Source organism: Trachemys scripta, chromosome 10 (genome assembly GCF_013100865.1).
Source record: "Trachemys scripta elegans isolate TJP31775 chromosome 10, CAS_Tse_1.0, whole genome shotgun sequence".
Classification (NCBI taxonomy): Eukaryota; Metazoa; Chordata; order Testudines; family Emydidae; genus Trachemys; species Trachemys scripta.
Genome location: NC_048307.1, coordinates 46,492,529 through 46,514,893, shown reverse-complemented (window position 1 = coordinate 46,514,893; position 22,365 = coordinate 46,492,529). Strand labels below are relative to the sequence as shown.

General features: G+C 51.2%; 1 protein-coding gene across 1 annotated transcript in view; it reads left to right on the top strand.

The window, feature by feature from the left end:
• The window catches only part of LOC117884257 (sodium/nucleoside cotransporter 1-like), a 53,558-nt gene extending 31,872 nt beyond the window's left edge, over positions 1 to 21,686 (top strand). Inside the window, exons 13-18 of the mRNA XM_034784501.1 lie at positions 5,084 to 5,252; positions 6,665 to 6,862; positions 7,562 to 7,643; positions 16,726 to 16,824; positions 19,594 to 19,708; positions 20,994 to 21,686. Coding sequence (XP_034640392.1) covers positions 5,084 to 5,252; positions 6,665 to 6,862; positions 7,562 to 7,643; positions 16,726 to 16,824; positions 19,594 to 19,708; positions 20,994 to 21,120 — 790 coding nt within the window. The 3' untranslated portion in view covers positions 21,121 to 21,686. The remainder of the gene's footprint in view (positions 1 to 5,083; positions 5,253 to 6,664; positions 6,863 to 7,561; positions 7,644 to 16,725; positions 16,825 to 19,593; positions 19,709 to 20,993) is intronic.
• The last annotated feature ends 679 nt before the right edge of the window (positions 21,687 to 22,365 follow it).

The window sequence follows — 22,365 nt, the reverse complement described above, 5'->3', positions numbered from 1 at the left end:
CTCTGCCCTGCCCAGTCTGACCTTGCCCCCAGCCTTTCCCTGCCCTTCCCCACCCCATGCTGCCCTTCCCTGCTCTGCCTGGCCCTGCCTCACCTAGCCTGGTTCTGCCCCCACCCTGCCTTTCCCTGCCCTCCCCCACTCCACCCTTCCCTGCCCAGCCTGGCCTGGCCCCACCCCTCCCTTCCCCTCCGTTCCCTGCCCTGCCCTGCCCTTCCCTGCACTGCCTTGCCCTGCTCTGCCCAACCCTTCCCTGTGCTGCCTACCCTGCCCCATAATGCCTGCCCCACTCTGCGCTGCCTGCCATATCCTGAATCTGGACATGCCCTACCTTGCCTTGCCCTGCCCCGCCATGCCCAGAACCTGCCCTACCCTGGCACAACTGGCCGTGACCAACCCAGCCAGCCTGGCTCTCCCCACCCTGCACACATGCCACTCCCATGCTGTGCTTAGCCCTGCCTCAAGCCCTGCAACATGTGTCCCCATAAATGCTCTCTCCCAACACACCAGATAGCCACTATGGAGGGTTGGATCACAGAAACCCCCTTGGGGCTGCCAACTGATGTGCCAAGACTACTTCTGCCCCTGCTTTCTTGCCCCGGCAGCTTGGGACTTCAGTGCCCTGCCTGGTGTGAGCCCGACCCACTAGCCTGCTGCAAACCCAGACCCAGGTCTGAACCATGTCCCCTAACAGCTGTAGGCTTAATTGAAAGCAACTTAAGAAGTGTTCCTGTCTTTAACACTCAGATGCCCAACTCCCAATGGGGTCCAAACCCCAAATAAATCTGTTTTACCCTGTATAAAGTAAACTCATAAATTGTTCGCCCTCTATAACATTGATAGAGAGATATTCACAGCTGTTTCCCCCCCCACCCCGATATTAATACATACTCTGGGTTAATTAATAAGTAAAAAGTGATTTTATTAAATATAGAAAGTAGGATTTAAATGGTTCCAAGTAAAAGAAGCAGTGAGAGATAAAAAAGACTTCCTTTAAAAAGTGGAAGTCAAATCCTAGTGAGGCAAATAGAAAGGAGCATAAACACTGCCAAATTAAGTGCAAGAATGTAATAACAAAGAGGAGTTTGAAGAACGGCTAGTGAAAAACTCCAAAGGTAATAACAAAATGTTTTTTAAGTACATCAGAAGCAGGAAGCCTGCTAAACAATCAGTGGGGCCCCTTGATGATTGAGATACAAAAGGAGCGCTTAAAGACAATAAAGTCATTGCGGAGCAACTAAATGGATTCTTTGCTTCAGTCTTCACGGCTGAGGATGTTAGGGAGATTCCCAAACCTGAGCTGGCTTTTGTAGGTGACAAATCTGAGGAACTGTCACGGATTGAAGTGTCACTAGAGGAGGTTTTGGAATGAATTGATAAACTTAACATTAACAAGTCTCCGGGACCAGATGGCATTCACCCAAGAGTTCTGAAAGAACTCAAATGTGAAGTTGCGGAACTGTTAACTAAGGTTTGTAACCTGTCCTTTAAATCGGCTTCTGTACCCAATGACTGGAAGTTAGCTAATGTAACGCCAATATTCAAAAAGGGCTCTACAGGTGATCCTGGCAATTACAGACCGGTAAGTCTAACGTCTGTACCAGGCAAATTAGTCGAAACAATAGTTAAGAATAAAATTGTCCGACACATAGAAAACCATAAACTGTTGAGCAATAGTCAACTTGGTTTCTGTAAAGGGAAATCGTGTCTTACTAATCTATTAGAATTCTTTGAAGGGTCAACAAACATGTGGACAAGGGGGATCCAATGGACATAGTGTACTTAGATTTCCAGAAAGCCTTTGACAAGGTCCCTCACCAAAGGCTATTATGTAAATTAAGCTGCCATGGGATAAAAGGGAAGGTCCTTTCATGATTGAGAACTGGTTAAAAGACAGGGAACAAAGGGTAGGAATTAATGGTAAATTCTCAGAATGGAGAGGGGTAACTAGCGGTGTTCCCCAAGGGTCAGTCCTCGGACCGATCCTATTCAACTTATTCATAAATGATCTGGAAAAAGGGGTAAACAATGAGGTGGCAAAGTTTGCAGATGATACTAAACTGCTAAAGATAGTTAAGACCAAAGCAGACTGTGAAGAACTTCAAAAAGATCTCACAAAACTAAGTGATTGGGCAAGAAAATGGCAAATGAAATTTAAAGTGGATAAATGTAAAGTAATGCAACTATACATACAATATGATGGGGGCTAATTTAGCTACAACAAGTCAGGAAAAAGATCTTGGAGTCATCGTGGATAGTTCTCTGAAAATGTCCACGAAGTGTGCAGAGGCGGTCAAAAAAGCAAACAGGATGTTAGGAATCATTAAAAAGGGGATAGAGAATAAGACTGAGAATATATTATTGCCCTTATATAAATTGATGGTATGCCCTCATCTCGAATACTGGGTACAGATGCGGTCTCCTCATCTCAAAAAAGATATACTGGCACTAGAAAAGGTTCAGAAAAGGGGCAACTAAAATGATTAGGGATTTGGAACGGGTCCCATATGAGGAGAGATTAAAGAGGCTAGGACTTTTCAGCTTGGAAAAGAGGAGACTAAGGGGGGATATGATAGAGGTATATAAAATCATGAGTGATGTGGAGAAAGTGGATAAGGAAAAGTTATTTACTTATTCCCATAATACAAGAACTAGGGGTCATCAAATGAAATTAATAGGCAGCAGGTTTAAAACAAATACAAGGAAGTTCTTCTTCATGCAACGCACAGTCAACTTGTGGAACTCCTTACCTGAGGAGGTTGTGAAGGCTAGAACTATAACAGCGTTTAAAAGAGAACTGGATAAATTCATGGTGGTTAAGTTAATTAATGGCTATTCGCTAGGACAGGTAAGGAATGGTGTCCCTAGCCTCTGTCTGTCAGAGGGTGGAGATGGATGGCAGGAGAGAGATCACTTGATCATTGCCTGTTAGGTTCACTCCCTCTGGGGCACCTGACATTGGCCACTGTCGGTAGACAGGGTACTGGGCTAGATGGACCTTTGGTCTGACCCGGTACGGCCTTTCTTATGTTCTTAACAGACAGAGCAAAGTGAATTACCAAGTAAAATAAAATCGAACATGCAAGTCTATGTCTAATACAGTAAGAAAACTGAATACAGATAAAAACCTCACCCTCAGAGGAATTCCAGTAAGCTTCCTTTTACAGACTAGTCTCCTTCTAGTCTAGGTCCAGCATTCATTCATACCCCCTGTAGTTACTGTCCTTTGTTCCAGTTTCTTTCAGGTATCTTTGGGGGTTGAGAGGCTCTCTCTTTAGCCAGCTGAAGACAGAATGGAGGGGTCTCCCAGGGGCTTAAATAGACTTTCTCTTATGGGTGAACACCCCTCCCTCCCCCTGTGTAGAATCCCAGCTACGAGATGGAGTTTTGGAGTCACATGGGCAAGTCACGTGTCCATGCATGACTCAGAACTTACAGGTAGCAGCCATGGTTCACATGTTACCTGGAACGTCTTCAAGTAGACTTCTTATGTGGATTGGAACCTTCCAAGATCCATTGTCCATTAAGTGCTTCTTGATTGGGCACTTAACTTGCACATTCCTTTCTCAAGAAGCTGACCAAATGCTTTACTAAGGCTACAGCCAATATTCATAACTTCAAACACAAAAATGACACATGCATACAAATAGGATGAATAGTTTCAGTAGATCATAACCTTTACATAGATATGTTATATGGCATATGTAGCATAAAACATATTCCAGTTATGGCATATATACATTCATAAGCATAAAGCCTTATGGGGTGCAACGTCACAACCACCTCATCTGCCCCTTCAGCCTGCACTGTGCCATGAACACTGGGTTCCGACTCAAACACTCTCCTCTGGGCTACACCAGCCCTGCCTTCGCCCTGCAGGTCGACAATCAATGCACTCCAGCCCCCACATCCTTTCAAAGTGTCCCCCTGTGGTGTCCAGCCCCTGATCACTGGATACTCTCAGAAATCCCAGACCCTCTGGTCCCAAAGGAGCAGTGTCCCCTAGTCAGCCTACCAGTCCTGTACCACATACAGCACTTGAGGGCCTTGGCTACACTTGCAGATTCACAGCGGCAGCGCTGTGAAGCGCGAGTGTAGTCGCGCCGCCAACGCTGCGAGAGCTCTCTCGCAGTGCTGCAAGTACTCCACCTCTCCGAGGGGAATAGCTTGCAGCGGTGCGAGCGAGCATGCAGCGCTGCAGGCGCTGATTATACTGGCACTTTACAGCGCTGCACTTGCTGCATTCAGGGGGGGTGTTTTTTCACACCCCTGAGCGCAGCAAGTGCAGCGCTGTGAATTGCCAGTGTAGCCAAGGCCGAGGACAATTATAGTAAAACAAAAGGAACTGTATCTGAGAGAGAATAGAGATTCAAATAGAAGCAAGTGTGAGTGATAGAAACTAATGGTTACGAACAACAAAATCATAACTGCGACCTCGGGCCTACACTTGCGAAGAGTTCCCTTTCCTAGGTTCTCACCCCAAAGTTCGGTCTTTTGCAGCACTTGCTGGCCCCAAGGAGGCAGGGCTCAGTACAGGAAGCATCCAACTAGTCAAGGTACCACCTCAGTGAATGGATGCAGAGTCTTTCCCCACCCTGTAATACACTGACTCAATCCTTTGTCTCTGTTCCCAGACAGGCCCAGCCCCTTGCTACCCAGCCGTTCCTGGTCACTGCCATGTGGTTGCGATGTTTATAGTTTGATGGTTTTCCATTGCCTTGCCTTGGTTGTTTCAGCGGTGCAAAGCTGAGACATATCTGATGTAATCAGCTAGCCAGGGAGAGGCCATCGCAAGAAATACGAGTTCTTGGTGACTCTCTTTCACTGCAAGACCATAGGGATGTAATTTTCAGTATAGTTACATTAGCCCTTCTCTATTACCTGTACAGGCATCTCATAGTGATTCTGAGTGCCGAGAAGTGACCTCACATGCGACCCTTTATGGATCAGTCCCATGATAATGGTGTATTATTAGGTATAGTGAGTTTGTCAGGTCTGACATGAGCTGCTTTTAAAGAACAGTGAGCTCTCTGCCAGCTGGCACCACGGGAGTCCCTCACACTGACTGCTCTCCTTGTACCACCAGGGCTGAGCAGAATATCCTGGAAGCTGCCAGCAATGGCGCCGCTGCCTCCGTGGGGCTGGTCGCTAACATTGCAGCCAACCTGATTGCCTTCCTGGCTGTGCTGAAGTTCATCAATGCTGCCCTGTCCTGGTTCGGGGAGATGGTGAACATCAAGGAGCTCTCGTTCCAGGTACTGCCATGCTGAGCACCTGGGGGCAGCCCCACACCTGTACGGACTCGCCCCATTCCGCGCTCCTCGTTCTGCCCTCTCCCTCGCCCACTGCAGTGCTTCCCCTGTGCCACAGCCACCGTGCCCCTTTCTCCCATGGCCTTCACCTCCCCCTGAAAGTACCCCTCCTGCACTCTGCATTTCCCCACCCACCCCCCGGCTCAAAGCAGAGCAAAAAGCTGCCCCTCCTCCTGCCTAGTGTTGCCAACTTTCTAATCACACAAAACTGAACAACCCTTGCCCCTCCCCTTCTCTGAGGCCCCGCTCCTCCGCTGAGGCTCCACCCCGCTCACTCCATCCCCCCGCCCCATTGCTTGCTCTCCCCCACCCTTACTCACTCACTCACTCATTTTTACTGGGCTGGGGCAGAGAGTTGGGGTCCAGGAGGGGTTTGGGCTCTGGGGTGGGGCCAGAAATGAAAGGTTCAGGGTGCAGGAGGGGGCTCCAGACTGGGTTAGGGGACTGGGGTGTGGATTCTGGAGTGGGGCTGGAGATAAGGGGTTTGGGGTGCAGGAGGGGGCTCCAGAATGGGGGGTGGTGGAGCTGAGGGGTTTGGCGTGTGGGAGGGGCCTCCGGGCTGAGGCAGAAGGTTGGGGTGTGGGAGGGGGTACAAGCTCTGGGATGGGAGTATGGGCTCTGGAGTGAGGCCTGAAATTAGGGGTTCAGGGTTTGGGAGGGGGCTTGGGGTTGGGATACGGAGTGCAGGCTCCTGGGGGGAATTTGGGTGCCGGAGGGGGCTCGGGGCTGGGGTAGGGGGTTGGGTCACAGGATTGGGTGTGGGCTCCAGATGGCACTTACCTCAGGCGGCTCCTGGGAAGTGGTCACATGTCTCTTTGGCTCTTAGGTGGAGGTGCAGTCAGGGGACTCTGTGTGCCCGCAGGTGCCGCCCCCACAGCTCCCATTGGCTGCAGTTCCTGGCAGCGCTCGTGGCAGGGGCAGCGCGCGGAGCCCTCCCGGTCACACCTCCGCCTAGGAGCCGGAGAGACATGTGGCTGCTTCCCAGGAGCCAGGCACAGAGCCTGCCTACGCCACCAACCATACTTTTTAACGGCCTGGTCAGCTGTGCTGACCGGAGCCGCCAAAGTCCCTTTTCGACCGGGTGTTCTAGTTGAAAACCAGACACCTGGCAAGCCTAGTCCTGCCAGGTGAGCACAGAGAGGCTGTTGCCCCCTAAGCCATGAGTTGCCTAAGATAGAGCCAAACGGGGCTGATGCTTCTCCTGTTCCCATTAGGGGTCTGCTGCAGCACAGCACCGCCAGGAGCCCAGCGCAGGCTGGCGCTGGGCAGGAGGGTGATATGCAATGGAGCAGCTGGGGGCAGGTTGTGGGTCAAACACACATGGGTGTTAACCATCTCCGGGGGCTCTGTCCCAGATAATCTGCTCTTACATCCTGATGCCTGTGGCCTTCCTCATGGGGGCAGACTGGGCAGACTCACCTCTTGTGGCTGAGCTGCTAGGCATCAAAATCTTCCTGAACGAGTTTGTGGCGTATGAGCAGCTGTCGACGTACAAGAAGAACCGGCTGGCGGGACTGGAGGAGTGGAGCGGGGGTCGCAAGCAGTGGATTTCGGTGAGAGCCATGAGCTGCCACCCTGGGGAATGGGCCAAGCAGCTCGCACTGCAGCACCAGGCGTGAAGGGCAGCAAGCTGAGCTGGGGGGACTCTGTGTCTGGGCAGAGGGAAATATTGGGGTGGCCTGCAGGGAGGAGAGGATGGGGGGATCAGAGCACAGCTCAGAAACAATCTGCCAAGTGTCTCAGACTTCCTTGCCCAGACAGGGCTAGCCTGGCCCTGCATCAGGCTTGAGGCAGAAAGAGAGCCAGGGCTGCCCGGCGAGGGCTGCAGGCTCCCTGGGAGTGCCAGCTGCCAGCAAGCAGGGACAGGGGTCTCTGATTGCTCCTGACATGAGTCCCCACACGGCAGGTCCAGGGGCCACACAGACAGCGCAAAGGCTGCTCCACACTCGCTGAGCTGCACTTGCCTTGGCAGACAGGTCAGGGCCTGCATGGCCAAGGAGAGCAAGCCCCTGGCCCAGGGTGAGTGCTGCCACGCACTGTGCTGTTCCTCCGTGCTCGAAGGAGAGGGAAGGGCCAATTTGGCACCGTGGGATTGCTCAGGGTCAGCTCCGGGGCCTTGGCTTCTCGGTGTTGACTGTCTCACACAAGCTGAGGCCAGCAGGGTCAGTGTGGGGGGTGGGGTACATCACTGGGAGTGGCTCCTCCGGGGACACATCTCTACGGTGCTTCTCACCTGCTGTTGTGTTGTTTAGATGCGAGCTGAAACCATCACGACCTTTGCCCTCTGTGGATTCGCCAATCTCAGCTCCATTGGGATCATGCTGGGAGGACTGAGTGAGTTTGGAGCGCGACGGGACAGGGAATTGAGAGCAGGGGTGAAGCCTGCAGTGGTATTCCTGGGGGAAGATCCACTGACCAAGATCAGGGCCCCATTGTGCCACATGCTTCACCGCTCCCTACCAGGAATCAGGGCCCCATTGTGCAAGGCGCTGCCCAGAACCTGATTTGAGACTGGGGGGCCCTGTCATTCTGATGTAGCACAGACACAGTGAATTCCTACCTCAAATTGCTCACAATCTGCATGGACAAGACAGACTGGAGGGAGGAGAAAGGGATGCCGAGAGGGGCAGTGACTGGCCTAAGATCACCCAGCTGCAGAACTGGAATTTACCAAAGTCTCCTGACGCCTTGTGCTCAGGCCCCACTCCTCCCCTTTGTGATTATATTGGACAGGCCATACAAAGCCTTTCCATCCTGCTGGGGGAGCTCTGCACCCCAGCCCAGTGGGGGTGGGGATGGAAAGGGCGAGGTTTAGATTGTTGAGCACCAAGTAATTGTATCCTAAAATTACTAAAACCATCTAATCGAGAGAAACAAGAAATGGGAGGCCAGCCCTTTCCCATTGTTCTCACGGCCAGTCCAGGGCTCTGATGACTACAACCTAGTCCTGGGGGCTCTTTTACATACTCTAGGTAATACCACAGTTAAAACAAAACACAACTATCCCACTTATTAACCAGGGTCATTCTATTGTTAAAGAAAGGAAAAGAAAACATTAAACAGAGCAAAACAGAACATAAATGATCATGATAGTGCTGGCTACATGCTCCAGACATGCTCCGGCCTGGAGTAAACAGGAGATATTGGGTCTCCTGGGTCTGTGGGAAGAAGAGGCTGTGCAGACACAGCTCTGAACCAGCCGCATAAATGATTGACATCTGTCAGGGTCCCCTCCCCACTCTGAACTCTGGGGTACAGATGTGGGGACCCGCATGAAAGACCTCCTAAGCTTATATTCCACCAGCTTAGGTTAAAAACTTCCCCAAAGCACAAATTCTTTTCCTTGTCCTTGGACAGTATTGCTGCCACCACCAAGTGTTTTAAACAAACATTCAGGGAGGGGCCACTTGGAGCCCTATCCCCCCCAAAATATCCCCCCAAACCTCTTCACCCCCTTTCCTGGGGAGGCTTGAGAATAATACCCCAACCAATACATTAACAAGGTGAATACAGACCAGACCCTTGGGTTTTTAGGACACTAAAAACCAATCAGGTTCTTAAAAGAAGAACTTTATTATAAAGAAAAAAGTAAAAGAAGCACCTCTGTAAAGTCAGGATGGAAGGTAATTTTACAGGGCAATAAAAAGATTTAAAACACAGAGGATTCCCCTCTAGGCTCAACTTCAAAGTTACAAAACAGGAATAAACCTCCCTCTTAGCATAGGGAAAATTCACAAGCTAAACCAAAAGATAATCTAATGCATTTCCTTGCTATTACTTACAATTTCTGTAATTTTAGAGGTATCATTTCAGTAGGAGCTGGGTTACCTGCTTGGTCTCTCTCTTTGTCCCAAAAGGGAACAAAACAAAGAGCACAAACAAAACCTTCCCCCTTCCCCCCCCCCAGATTTGAAAGTATCTTCTTTCCCCATTGTTCCTTGTGGTCAGGTGTCAACTAGGTTAATTGAACTGATTAACCCCTTACAGGTAAGTGATTCTGTACCTCTGGCCAGGAGGGATTTGATGTTACTGCATACATAAAGGTTGTTATCCTCCCCTTTATATTTATGACAACATCTATGAGCAGATTGCTCGGGGGATACAGGAGAAGGGGTAGGACAGGGACCAGCAGAAGTGCTGCATGAAAGCCAAGGAGTTGCAGGAAGCATACCAGAAGGCCAGGCAGGCCATCAATCAATCCAGTGCTGAGCTGCAGACTTGCTGCTTTTACAAAGAACTGCATGCCATCCTTGGCGGACACCCCACCACTACCACAACAGCACAGTGGATACCTCTGAGGAGCCTGAATTACAGGCCCCTGCTGTGAACAGTGAGGACAGGAGGTGGTGGACGAGGAGGAGGAGGAATATGGGGGACAGGCGGCTGGGAGATCCAACTGCACAGCAAGCCAGGACCTGATTTAACTCCACTACAGTCCAGCCAGTCCCACCAGTCGAGCATGGGCAAGTCCAATGCAGGAGAAGGAACCTCAGGTAAGCACCCCGTGTAGATAAATTTTCAATTACAGGGACACCTCCAAAATAGCAGGACACCATCTTTTGACCTTTTGTTAGAAGCTAACTGCTTTTCAGTCCTCTCTAGAGTTAGGCAGGGGAGCCACGTGGAGCTATTTGTTTATGTACACAGAGATGTCCCTTGAATCCTTCTGAAATCTCAATGACATTTCCATGGAAGTCCCCTGCAATCCTCTGCCGAAGGTTTCTAGGGAGGGCTGCCTTATTTCTTCCTCCGTGGTAGGGCACTTTCCCATGCCACTCAGGAATAACTTCAGAAGGCACCATTGCAGTACGCAGGCTAGCAGCATATGAGCCTGGGTGGCTTCAGGACGCCAGCAGCAGCTGTGAGCTTTATGCCTTTGTTACCCTCAGGAATGAGATATCAGCTAAAATCACCCCACCTGTGGAACATGGTGTGAGTATTCAGTGCAGTTGCCCTGCACTACTAGAATCATGAGCCGAGCAATTCCCTTCTCGTGTCTCGAACTTCCAGCATGCCAATACTCGCTGTGGCTGGTGCTGTGATGAGTTAGGTGCACAAGCCATCCCAAGCCGAAGTAAGAACGTAGTGCTCACAACTTTTAGGGACCAAGGAGAGTGAGGTCTGCATCTTAAGTTTTTGCTTTTTGTAGTGAATATGCTGACAATGGTACCTGTGTGCGTTGTATCTGCAGCTGTTGCCCTTGCGGCCTTCAGGGTCACCCCCTCCACACCCATAGAACACCTGAGCCCAGATAAGGAGGAGAAAGAAGATGACTTGGGATGATACATTCCCGAAGATCCTGTAAGCCAGCGCTGCATCGGACCATGAGCACAGGGCCAGGAGGATGAACATTGTGGACAACCTAGAGAAGGAGAAAATGGAGAGGAAAGAAGCCCAGGAGTCCCAGACAGAAAAGGAGAGGGAGATGCACCAAGACATAGTGGGGCTTCTCAAGCAAAGAACACAGATGCTGCAGACTCTGGTGGACCTGCAGGTTCAACCATCCCATGGTTGCCTCCCTCTGCAGCTCATTGAGAACTCAATATTGAGACCTCCCTATACCCCTCTCAACATTCCACGTAGCACCAGGGGTCACTGCACTATCCCTACCATTCCAACCCGGGGACATTAAAGAAAGTCACAGATCCTCATACGCTAATCTGTGAAAGCCACGGTAGATGCATGTGTAGCTGAAATGGACATGAATGTTCTTTCCCCTTCATAAGTTCTGGTCTCTTAATTTATTTATTAAGCTTTCAGTGAGATTTGTTTTAAAATTGAATGTGGTTTTGTTTTTGCACTGATTTTGTTACAGAGTAAAATTATATTAGTTGGAACATAATTCATCTCTATTAGTTCACAACATATGCTGCTGACTGCTCAGCAGTTCTGAAAGCGCCCAATTACTTGTTACTGCGCAGTGTCGTACAACTCATTCAGAAACAAAATTAATAGGTGCGTTGACAATGTTATATTCCTACATGTACAGCAATCACCACATGATTCCTACCAGGCCACAAAAGAGCAGGGCCAAGTAGAGCACATTACAACACCACAGCACTACTCTGGCTCACTGTTAAAATGGTCTTTTAAAGCCTCCCTGAGCTGTATCACTCTGCACTGAGCTCTTGTAATAGCCTTTGTATCTGGCTGTTCAAATTCAGCAGAGAGCTGCTCCACCTCCACCCCCAGCCAAAACTTTCCCCCCTTTGCGTCTCAGATATTATGCAGGACACAGCAGGCAGCTATAACAATTGGGATATTTTTCTCATTAAGATCCAATCTCGTGAGTAAACAATGCCAGCGACCCTTTAAACAACCAAAAGCATATTTGACTGTCATTCTGCACCTGCTGAGCCAGTGGTTGAATTGTTCCTTGGTGCTCTCAGGTGACCAGTGTGTGACTTCATGAGCCAGGGGAGCCAGGAGTAGGACCACTATTCGCATTTCAACATTCCCAATGGCAATCCGTCGGTCAGGAAAGGAAGTCCTGGCTTGCAGTTTTCCAAACAGTCCTGTGTTCTTACGGATGCGAGTGTCATGCATCTTCCCTGACCAGTTCACACTGAAGTTGGTGAAGCGTCCCCGGTGATCCACCAGCGTTTGCATAACCATAGAAAAATAGCCCCTTCTGTTGATGTACTCCGTGGCAAAGTGATTTGGTGCTAAAGTAGGGATATGCGTGCCATCTATCGTGCCACTGCAGTTCTGGAACCCCATTGCTGCAAATCCATCCGCTATGTCCTGAACATTGCCCAGAGTCAGTCCTGCGCAGCAGGCGGCGATCAATGGCCCTGCACATTTGCATCACAACAGCCCATGCAGTGGTTTTCCCGACTCCAAATTGATTTCTGACTGACCGGTAGCAATCTGGTGGTGCAGATTTCCACAGTGCAATTGCCACTCGCTTCTCCACTGTCAGTGCATCTGTTTGGTGTCCCTGCACTGGAGGGCTGGGAGAAGCTCAGCACACAGATCCAGGAATGTGGCCTTGTGCATCTAGAAGTTCTGCAGTCACTGCTCATCATCCCAAACCTGTACCCACCAGTCAGTGCTTGTTTCTCGGGCCCAGAACTGGTGCTTCACTATCTGCAGCTGCTCCATGACCACTGCCAACAACTTTGAATTGGTTTTCGCTATGTCGCACAGCAATCTGTCCTCCAAGGAATCATCACGTTCCCCACTCATTCGCTTCTTCTTGCAGCTCTGCAAATACTCCAGGATCATGCGTCCTGTGCTTACAATGCTCACGACAACAATGCAGATGTATGCAGGCTGCAGGCTCCTGTCACAGGTGGCAGACAGCGGGGAGGGCCATGCGGGTTTGTGGGATTTTGAAAAAAAGTGTGAAAATTATGGGATACAGATAACATTATGGAATGGAGACCGTTGCAAACTGGGCAGTTGACCCCATGCTCCCAGTCACCCCTGTGAAACTCGTTTTGGCTCCATCATGCATTTCCAAATCTTCCCAAAAGACAGCATGCTGGATGGTGGTGAGTTGCACATTGGGATGCCTATCTATGGTGCACTGCACTCTGCATTGATGCAAGCATTCCTGGTGAGTACGTGCATCATGGACACAAGGAGCCAAGTATACACGTGCACAAGCGATGTTCTGACTGCAGCCGCTGCTTGCCAACGTAACATGAGTCAGTATAAGTTTGTGGTGTAGACATGGCCGCTCTCCTCTCCAGGATCGTGTGGTCTTACTATTTGGTGATTAACAGGAGAAACTGTGAACTTTGTAAGTTACTGCAGCATTTCCATATCCCAATAGAATCATTACCGGAAAGTTTAACTCTAACCCCTTGGCAGGACTTTTGGCTACTTCCATCTCATCATGTTGAAGTTTTGGTTGTCATCAGGCTGGTGCCTTCTTGAACCTTCCCAGTTCTTAGCTGTTGTTTTTTTGCTGTTCTGAGTGGGTGTTTGGAGGTGAGAGCAGAGAGTTTGGTACCCCTTTTCTCTCATAATTTTACAGGAATGACAAGACACACCTTCTTAGAGCTGGATTGGCTTTTAATATTCTCTGTTGGCCTTGCACTGGTTCAGTGCTTCAGGGGTTGCTTTTGGTGATTCTGTCAGCTCCTGAATATGTGTCTGTTTAATGAATATACAACGCAAGTCTAGCTGCCTTTTGTTCTTTTGTGGCAGGAAAATCTCATGTAACCTTAAGGCCTGGTCTACACTAGAAAATGAGGTCTACACTGGAAAATCCACACTCCTGAGCAGCGTAGTGAAGCCGATCTAAGTCCCTGTGTAGACAGTGCTAGGTCAACAGAAGAATTCTTCCATCAACCTAGCTACCGACTCTCAGGGAGGTGGATTACCTACGTCCACAGGCATCGACTTTCCAATGTGCTGGGGGAGGCTTGACCCCTGGCTCTGCCCCAGGCCCTGCCCCCCCCAAAGGCTCCACCCCTGCTCTGACTCTTCCCGCCTCCACCCCACCCCTTCTCCCAAGCCCCCATCCCGCCTCTTCCCGCACCTGCTCCGCCACGCCTCTTCCCACCCCATTCCACTCCCTCCCCTGAGCGTGCAGCATCCTCACTCCTCCACCCTTCCCCCTGAGCCTCCTGCATGCTGCAAAACAGCTGATCGCAGCGGGTGGGAGGCGCGGGGAGAGAGGTGGAAGCGCTGATTGGCGGAGTCCGCTGGCAGGCAGGAGGCACTGGGAGGAAGAGGGGAGCTGATGGGGGGGGGGGGTTGCCAGTGGGTGCTCCAGCTCTGGAGCACCCACGGAGTCAGCGCCTATGCCCACAGGTGAGCCCCTCCAGTTGGCGTAGGTATTGTCCACACTTGAAACGCTACAGTTCTCCTTGACATTTGAAGAATGAAGATTTTAGAGTGTTTATAAAAGAAACCCACTTACTCCTGGTTTATGGTTCTGACAAGACATGCCTACACATGACATCCCTTTTTGGTCTCAACACCCCTTTGATGTCAGGACCTAAATAGCTGCAAGATCTGTTGTTTCAGAATAAACTATATTTTTACAGTTTGCATTCAGAGATGCCTGTGGAATGCTCCACAGAACGCATCAGTCACCACTAGACCACCAGCCCCATTCTGCAGATTGCAGGCCAACAGTAAATCACATCGAATATCAAGCTGCAGTCCAAGGGTCATAAACATGATGCTCTCTCTCTTGACACTTGGCTTGTCTCTCAGGGGCAGAAAGCAGGAGTCTCCTGGAATTCCTTTGATTGGTTTGAAAATCTCACAACATAACTAACTAACAACATAAGCATGTGGTGGAATAATTAGGGCTGTCACACGATTAAAAAATTAATTGCAATTAATCGTGCAATTAAAAAAATTAATTTCGATTAATTGCATTGTTAACAATAGAATACCATTTATTTTAAATATTTTTGGATGTTTACTACATTTTCAAATATATTAATTTCAATTACAACACAGAATACAAAGTGTATAGTGCTTACTTTATAGTTATTTTTATTACAAATATTTGCACTGTAAAAACAAACAAAATTTTTTTCAATTCACTGCATACAAGTACTGTAGTGCAATCTCTTTATCATGACAATTGAACTTACAAATGTAGAATTATGTACAAAAAAACCCTGTATTCAAAAATAAAACAATGTAAAACTTTAGAGCCTACAAGTCCACTCAGTCCTACTTCTTGGTCAGCCAATCACTCAGACAAACAAGGTTGGTTACAATTTGCAAGAGATAATGCTGCCTGCTTCTTGTTTACATCACCTGAAAGAGAGAACAGGTGTTCGCATGGCACTGTTGAAGCTGGCATTGCAAGATATTTACGTGCCAGATGCGCTAAAGATTCATATGTCCCTTCATGCTTCAACCCACCATTCCAGAGGATATGCTTCCATGCTGATGATGGATTCTGCTTGATAAGGAGCCAAAGCAGTGTGGACTGACGCATGTTCATGTTCATCATCTGAGTCAGATGCCACCATCGGATGGTTGATTTTCTTTTTTGGTGGTTTGGGTTCCGTAGTTTCCGCATCAGAGTGTTGCTCTTTTAAGACTTCTGAAAGCATGCTTCACACCTCATCCCTCTCAGATTTTGGACGGCACTTCAGCTTCTTAAACCTTGGGTCGAGTCCTGTAGCTATTTTTAGAAATCTCACATCGGTACCTTCTTTGTGTTTTGTCAAATCTGCTGTGAAAGTGTTCTTAAAACGAACATGTGCTGGGTCATCATCCAAGACTGATATAACATGAAATATATGCAAAATGCAGGTAAAATAGAGCAGGAGACATACAGTTCTCCTCCCAAGGAGTACAGTCACAAGTTTAATTGATGCATTATTATTTTAACAAGCATCATCGGCATGGAAGCATGTCCTCTGGAATGGTGGCCAAAGCATGAAGGGGAATACGAATGTTTAGCATATCTGGCATGTAAATACCTTGCCATGCCAGCTCCAAAAGTGCCATGCGAACACCTGTTCTCACTTTCAGGTGACATTGTAAATAAGAAGCAGGCAGCAGTATCTCCCGTCAATGTAATCAAACTTGTTTGTCTTAGCAATTGGCAGAATAAGAAATAGGACTGAGTGGACTTGTAGGCTCTAAAGTTTTACACTGTTTTGTTTTAGAGTGCAGTTATGTAACCAAAAAAAATCTGCATTTGTAAGTTATACTTTCACAATAGAGATTGCACTTCAGTACTTGTATGAGGTGAATTGAAAAAATACTATGTCTTTTGTTTATCATTTTTACCGTGCATATATTTGTAATAAAAAATAATACAAAGTGAGCACTGTGCACTTTGTATTCTGTGTTGTAATTGAAATCAATATTGAAAATGTAAAAAAAAAATCCAAAAATATTTAGTAAATTTCAAGTAGTATTCTATAGTTATAAGTGCGATTAATCACGATTAATTTTTTAAATCGTGATTAATTTTTTGAGTTAATCACATGAGTTAACTGCTATTAATTGACAGCCCTAGTAACACTAATTTAATTCTACCCATTTTTGTATCAATCTTGATGTTTCTCCCGCATGGAGGGTAGAGGCTGGAGGGGCAGCACCCCCCCCCCCCCCCCCCCCGCCGCAGGCATACTGTCCCACTTATATTTCCTGATTTCTCCCTTGCAGGAACTACTTTCCAAGGCACAAGGAAATATGTTATGCAGGGACTTTCTGCTTCCAATGTGTTTTGGTAGATTTTAGAGACACCATAACACTGTAGAACTAGCCCCATCAGTTGGGCATCCTGGGTTACATGGGAGATGGAAGGGCATGCCTGGCCCCAGGCTGAGGGGTCATCTGGGCTAGTGCTGGGCAGGGGCTAGAAGTCCCTTGGCAGCTGCCTGCCACCTGCACAACCCCATCCAGGGCACAACAGGCAGATGAGCCTTTGCCCCTCTGAGCGCAGGGTCTTTCTCACCACACTGTCCTCTGCTCCCTGTAGCGTCCATGGTTCCTCAGCGGAAGAGTGAGTTTGCTAGCATCGTGCTGCGAGCGCTGCTCACCGGGGCCTGCGTTTCCATGCTCAACGCTTGTGTCGCAGGTACGGCCCCAGCTAGATTTCACTGTCCCGGGCGCCCACTGGGACGGGCCCCTGAAGGGTGATGGGAATGAGGGAAGTCTGGAGCTCTGAGAGAGCAGGGAGAGACGACTGCTTAGCAGACTGGGTCTTCGGAAAGTGAATTGAGAAATTGTCATTAAGGGGGGCAGATAATCTGTTTGAGAGCCCAGCTCAGTCCCTGAGAACAGTGAGGGAGAGAGATGGCGGTTAGGCTCACAGTGGTATATGCTTTCCACTGGCTGCTGCCTCTCTCTCCCAACATGCAGCCTCCCTGGGAATCTTCAACAAGGACTAGGCTGAGACCCATCAAACTCATCTTCACTTGTGACCTAAGCGTAGGGTTGCTGGGTGTCTGGTTTTTCGACTGGAAATTCCAGTTGAAAAGGCGACCTGGCAGTGTCCGGTCACATGTACTGAGCAGACACCAAAAGTCTGGTTACCACAGGTGGGGGAGGCTCTGTCTAGGCCATCAACCCACGCCAGTCCCTGCACTGCTGGGCTGCCTCCTACCTGCATCTCATGGGCAGGCAGGCAGCCGGCTCCGCAGCAGACTGCAGCTCCCATCCCAGCCCTGGAGCAGAGGGAGCCCAGCTGTGGGTGGGGCAAGTGGAGAGGAGAGTGAGGAGGAGGGAGGGGAGAGAACTGCAAGTGATGGGTGGGGGGAAGAGGAGTGAGCGGGGGACAGGGCCTTGCGGGAAGAGGAAGAGCAGGGGCAAGGCCTTTGGGGGAAAAGACAGGGTGGGGGCGAGGCCACAGGGGGAAGAGGTGGGGCAGGGAGGGTCTGGTTTTTAGAAGTTAGAAAGTTGGCAACCCTACCTGAGCCAGGATTGATCACCTGTCAACAGAGCAGAAAGGCCCAAGTGCTAACCCACTGCCACTGGCCTCTGACCTCAGACCAAACCTTGTCTGTGCTAGGCAGAGCGACAGTGGGGTCAGCCCGATGCACAGCTCCCCCAGTGCCGACCAGCGCCCGGCTTGACCACGAAGTGCTCCCTGGTGGGCTCTGTGCTGGCCGCCGGCCTGCCGAGTGGTGCAGCTGGCTGGGTGTGGCTCTGCACAGGCAGATTCAGTGTCTGCCATCTCCTCCCTTTCCAGATCCGCGACTGTGCTCAGAGTCAGGCCCTGCTCTGGGCTGCTTTCTGTCTGGCCCCTGCCCTGGGGAACGGTGCTGCCTGGCTGGAGGCTGGAGGATTAAGCCCTTCTGTTAGAGGCTTTGAGGTCTCTCTGCATCATGCATTCTGTCCAGACCCAAGCAGTGTGGGGCAGGAGGAGAAATGAAGCCTGCTGCTGGCCCCCCTGCCTCTGGCCAGCCCTCCCCGCCCCTCCAGTGGGATATATGACCCTAGCATCCCCTCCCCACACAGCAGTGGGAGATGCAGCTCAGGGCATAGCCTTGGGTGACATCTTGCCAAGGTCTTGGCAGAGGCCTATGCAAAGGGCCAGTCGGAGAATCCTGGTTGGCCTGGACATCTGTGCCCTGTGCGGGAGCAGCAAGGGCAGGTGGCCCAGCTGCTTGGCTCGGCTCGGCCACCCCATAGAGGGATGTGAGGCAGGCCCAGCCCTGTGGCTGCAGCAGGACACTCTGTTCCCTTGTGTAACTGGCCCTCGCACTCGGAGAACAGACTTTGTCCATTATTCCACTCACAGGCCTCAGCCCTGCTGGCCAGGGAGAGGGGCCAGCGGGCCCATAGGTGGCTGGGCATTGTGAGTACCCAGGTGTAAGGGGAGGGCACCTGTCACTGCATGGGTGGGGCTATGCTAATTGCCAAGCATGTTCACTGAATGGGTATGCAAGGCCTAGGGCAGGCTCGGGCTGAGCTGGATGCTCCATGGGGGTGGTGGGCCCTTGAGTGCTCCTCACACAGAGAGGGGTTGTGCTGGGGGCAAAATAGCCTAGCCCAGGGCCCACTGGAGCTCCCCACTCCGCAGCCGCAGCCATGGGGAATAGCCCACATCTGCCCCCCCCCGCTGTACTCCTGGCTCCATGTGTGCTTCTACCCTGCCCTGTGCATGTGGTGCGCCCCAGCCCACTTCCTCACACGCTCCCAAAGCTCCCCCCTAAGACTCACAACCCACTGGAGCCCGGTGGTGGTGGGAGATACAGTCCCTGCTTTCCAGCTCCCTAGGATGGTGCTGAACCTCCAGGAGGGCCTAGGCAGTACGCAGCTTTATGTCACCTTTGCGCCTCTGCGGCTGGTTCTGGGCAAGTGTCATGCCAGTGCTGGCTCTGCTCTGGCTGACAGCACTGCCCCACAGACCCCGACTCTCCCATCCATCTGCTGTCTGGCAGGCTCTCCTGGACACCTGGCGCATTTGGGTGGGGCCCAGAGCCTGGCTAGCCCTGTAACACCTGCTCGCAGAGCTGCCATTGTCAGCTTGTGCAGCCTCCCGGGATGAACCTTGGGGTGTTTCATGTGACCATTTCAAAGACAGGCCCAGGGGTGTCTCTCTGCCTCCCCCAAGGGCCACATCGCTGAGGCACCATCTGCATCGGCAGAGCACACCCAGGAGATCAGAAATTCAAGGCGGCCAAGCGAGCCACGTGCCGCTGGGATTGACTCAAAGCCACGGCAGGGGTCCTGGCTGCTGCAGGTCCTGCAGGCTTGGAGAGGCTCTCTTAGAAGGTGTTATGCTGCTTCCCACTCCAGGCCACTGGGTCGCTGGCGTGAACACAAGGCACTCCTAGCAAATGTTGGCCGTGTCTGAGACCAGTAACACCCCGGATAACAAACTCCTTCTCCCTGCCCCCAGGCATCCTGTACGTGCCCCGAGGGGAAGTGGCCGACTGCTCTGCATTCCTGAGCATGGCAACCTTTAACACCACCAGCTACGACATCTACATGTGCTGCCGGCAGCTGTTTGCTAAGTGAGTTCTTTGTCTTTGTTTGTGTGGCCTGGCCACACTGGCTGGGTGGGGCTGTTGCCTGGCTTGGGTCTGCATCTATGTAGGGGGGCAGCTGGTCTTTGGGAGCTAATGGGGCTCAGACCCACGCACACCAGTGCAGTGTGGCATGGTACAGTATCCCCTGCCACCACTGGGGGCTCGACCCTCACCTAAAGGGCGCAGGGAGAAAAGCAGGGCCGCCGTCGGTATCCCAAACAAGGGGCAGCGGCTCCGGTTGGCAGGGCTGAGAATGGGCCCAGCTTGAGGGGCTGCAGTGGCGAGTGTTGAACTAGTTCTCAGAAGGCCCTTCACGATGCAGCCTGGCCCAAGAGCCCAGGTGGGGCAAAGGGGAGATTTTGAAACCAATTCCAGGCATTGGCATCACAGCGATCACTGACCATTTCGCAGGCCAGCGCCAGCGCGGTGACGGTTCCTCCTGAAACTTTTTGATTTTGAAAAAAGGCTGGTGGTCTTGAATGAAAAAAATGTGCAAAAAATGTTACCCGGACGTAGACAAAAAATGCAGCAGCAAGAGGCCTGTTACAGGGAATGCAGGAGTGGGGGTGGGGCCTGACCCTGGGTGTCTGTGGGGGAGGGGACTGATTATGAGTGGGAGAGGGCTCTGAGCAGAGGGGAGTGCTGAGCTGCGGAGAGGCTGCATAGGGCGAGGAGGGGTTCACAGCCTAGGGAAGTGGTGGGACAGGTGAGAGTTGGGTGCAAGAGTTCACTGAGCATGTAGGGAGTGGCGGCGTAGAGCTGGATGGACATGGGAGAGTTTGGGACTAGAAGACAGTGTCACCAACCCCAGCCATTCAAAAATCATGACTCAGGCCCCAAACTATCATGAATTTGGCTGAACAATCATGAGATTTTTCAACTAATACAACTGGGTCTGTGTTTGCCTTCTGCTGACAGAGCCATTGGGGATCACAATGGGGAGGGCTAGACACTGCCTTAATCACCTGACTCCAGGAGCTGGGGCTGTAAGGAAAACCCCCACTATCACTGGGCTCATGATAAACTCTCTTGGCTGGGCAGCACTGAGGTGGGGGAGGGCTTTAAGGGGAGCCAAGCCATCCCAGCCAGATGGACAGGGTATTTGAGGCTCTGGGCCTGGGGGAGAGGAGACCCTGTGGAAGTGGGTGGGTCAGTGGGAGTGGGGAAGGGGTTCTGTGCTGCGGGTGGTGTCAGGCCATGGAGTTCCCAGGTGTTGATTCCATGGCAAGATGTTTGGTGCAACTGACCCTGACTGCACTCTCCCTTCCAGCACCATGCTCAGCAACAATGGAACCCTGTCCTTCACCGGCAGCTGGGTGGGACTCGAGCTCAGCATGGCCTCTCTGACACAGTGCTGCGGGCACTACAACAACACAGTCTGCGCTGGGCTGCCCTAGAGGAGATGGGCAGCCACCCAAACCAGCACTCGCCCTAAGCGCCAGCTCCCAAAGCCCAGTTACGGCCTGTGTGAGAGCAGGGCATTGGCCAGGCACTGCTGGTCCATGGCTAACCCTCTCCAGAGCACAATGGTCACAGCCCCATTGGCCTTTCCTCCTCTGACAAGGAGCTGGGAGATGCTGTATTTTTGGCTTGACTCTTTACCTCCCTTGAGCCCCATGAACCTCTCAGACGGCACAGGACAGAAAACAGCCAGATGGGGATTTCCTCTGCCAGTCCCTTGGGGCTGTGCCCACCAGTGCGGATTACAGCAACCGCCCTGGGGCTGGCCCCAGAACCAGGGAGCATCAGCAGGTTCCTGGGTGGCTCCCCAGGCTGAGCTCTGTTGACAAGCCAGGCCTTGTCTGACCAGTCCCTGTGGGACTTGCTGTGTCTTTGTGGTTCCGGTGTGTGCCATGGTGGTTAATGCCCTGCAGGCTTCCTTCCTGCCCAGCTGCTGGGCTAGGGGCCTTGTCCCACACATTCAAGGAGGCTTTGTTGTAATAAAACTAATACTAATAAAACCATGGAGAGTGCCGGGTGCCTCCAAGCTCCTTGCAGTGCTCCTGGCCCATCCCTCCTGGCTGGACTGTGCAGCTGCCACTCATCCAGATAGTGGGAGGCCACCCAGCCTCGCCCTAGGCATTTAGGCTAAATTTTCAGAAGGGCTCAGAGCTCATCGCCTTTTTGGGCCTGATTTTCAAATGCGCTCATGCCCCCCCCCCCCATCTCCGTGTGTGAACAGGGGAACTGGGCTCTTTGGATAATCTGGCTCAAGCTGGGGGGCAGGGGACGCTGAGCCCTTCTGGAAACCCCAGCCTTTATTCTGCCCTTTCGCTTGGATCTGCTGTCAGCTCTTTCCCACCATGCACCTCACTGGCGCACCACCTCTCCCTGCCAGCCCCCATCGGTACAGCCGTCACTATTCCTGTCCCACTGTGCTTAGCCCTGTACAAACAGGAAGACAGACAAGATCTCTCCCTGCTCTGTCACAGCAGGTACTTTTGGCTGTCATCCCCAGCTGAGATCCTCACCATCTTTGTGCTACTGATCCTCGCAACACCCGATGAGATAGGGCTGCTGCTGTCCCCATTTCACAGGTGGGGAACTGAGGCACGGCAAGACAAAGGCCCAGATTTTCACTGGTGCTTGTCACACCATGTAGCTTTGCAAGGCCTAGCTGACTTTGCTGGCTGAGTCCCATT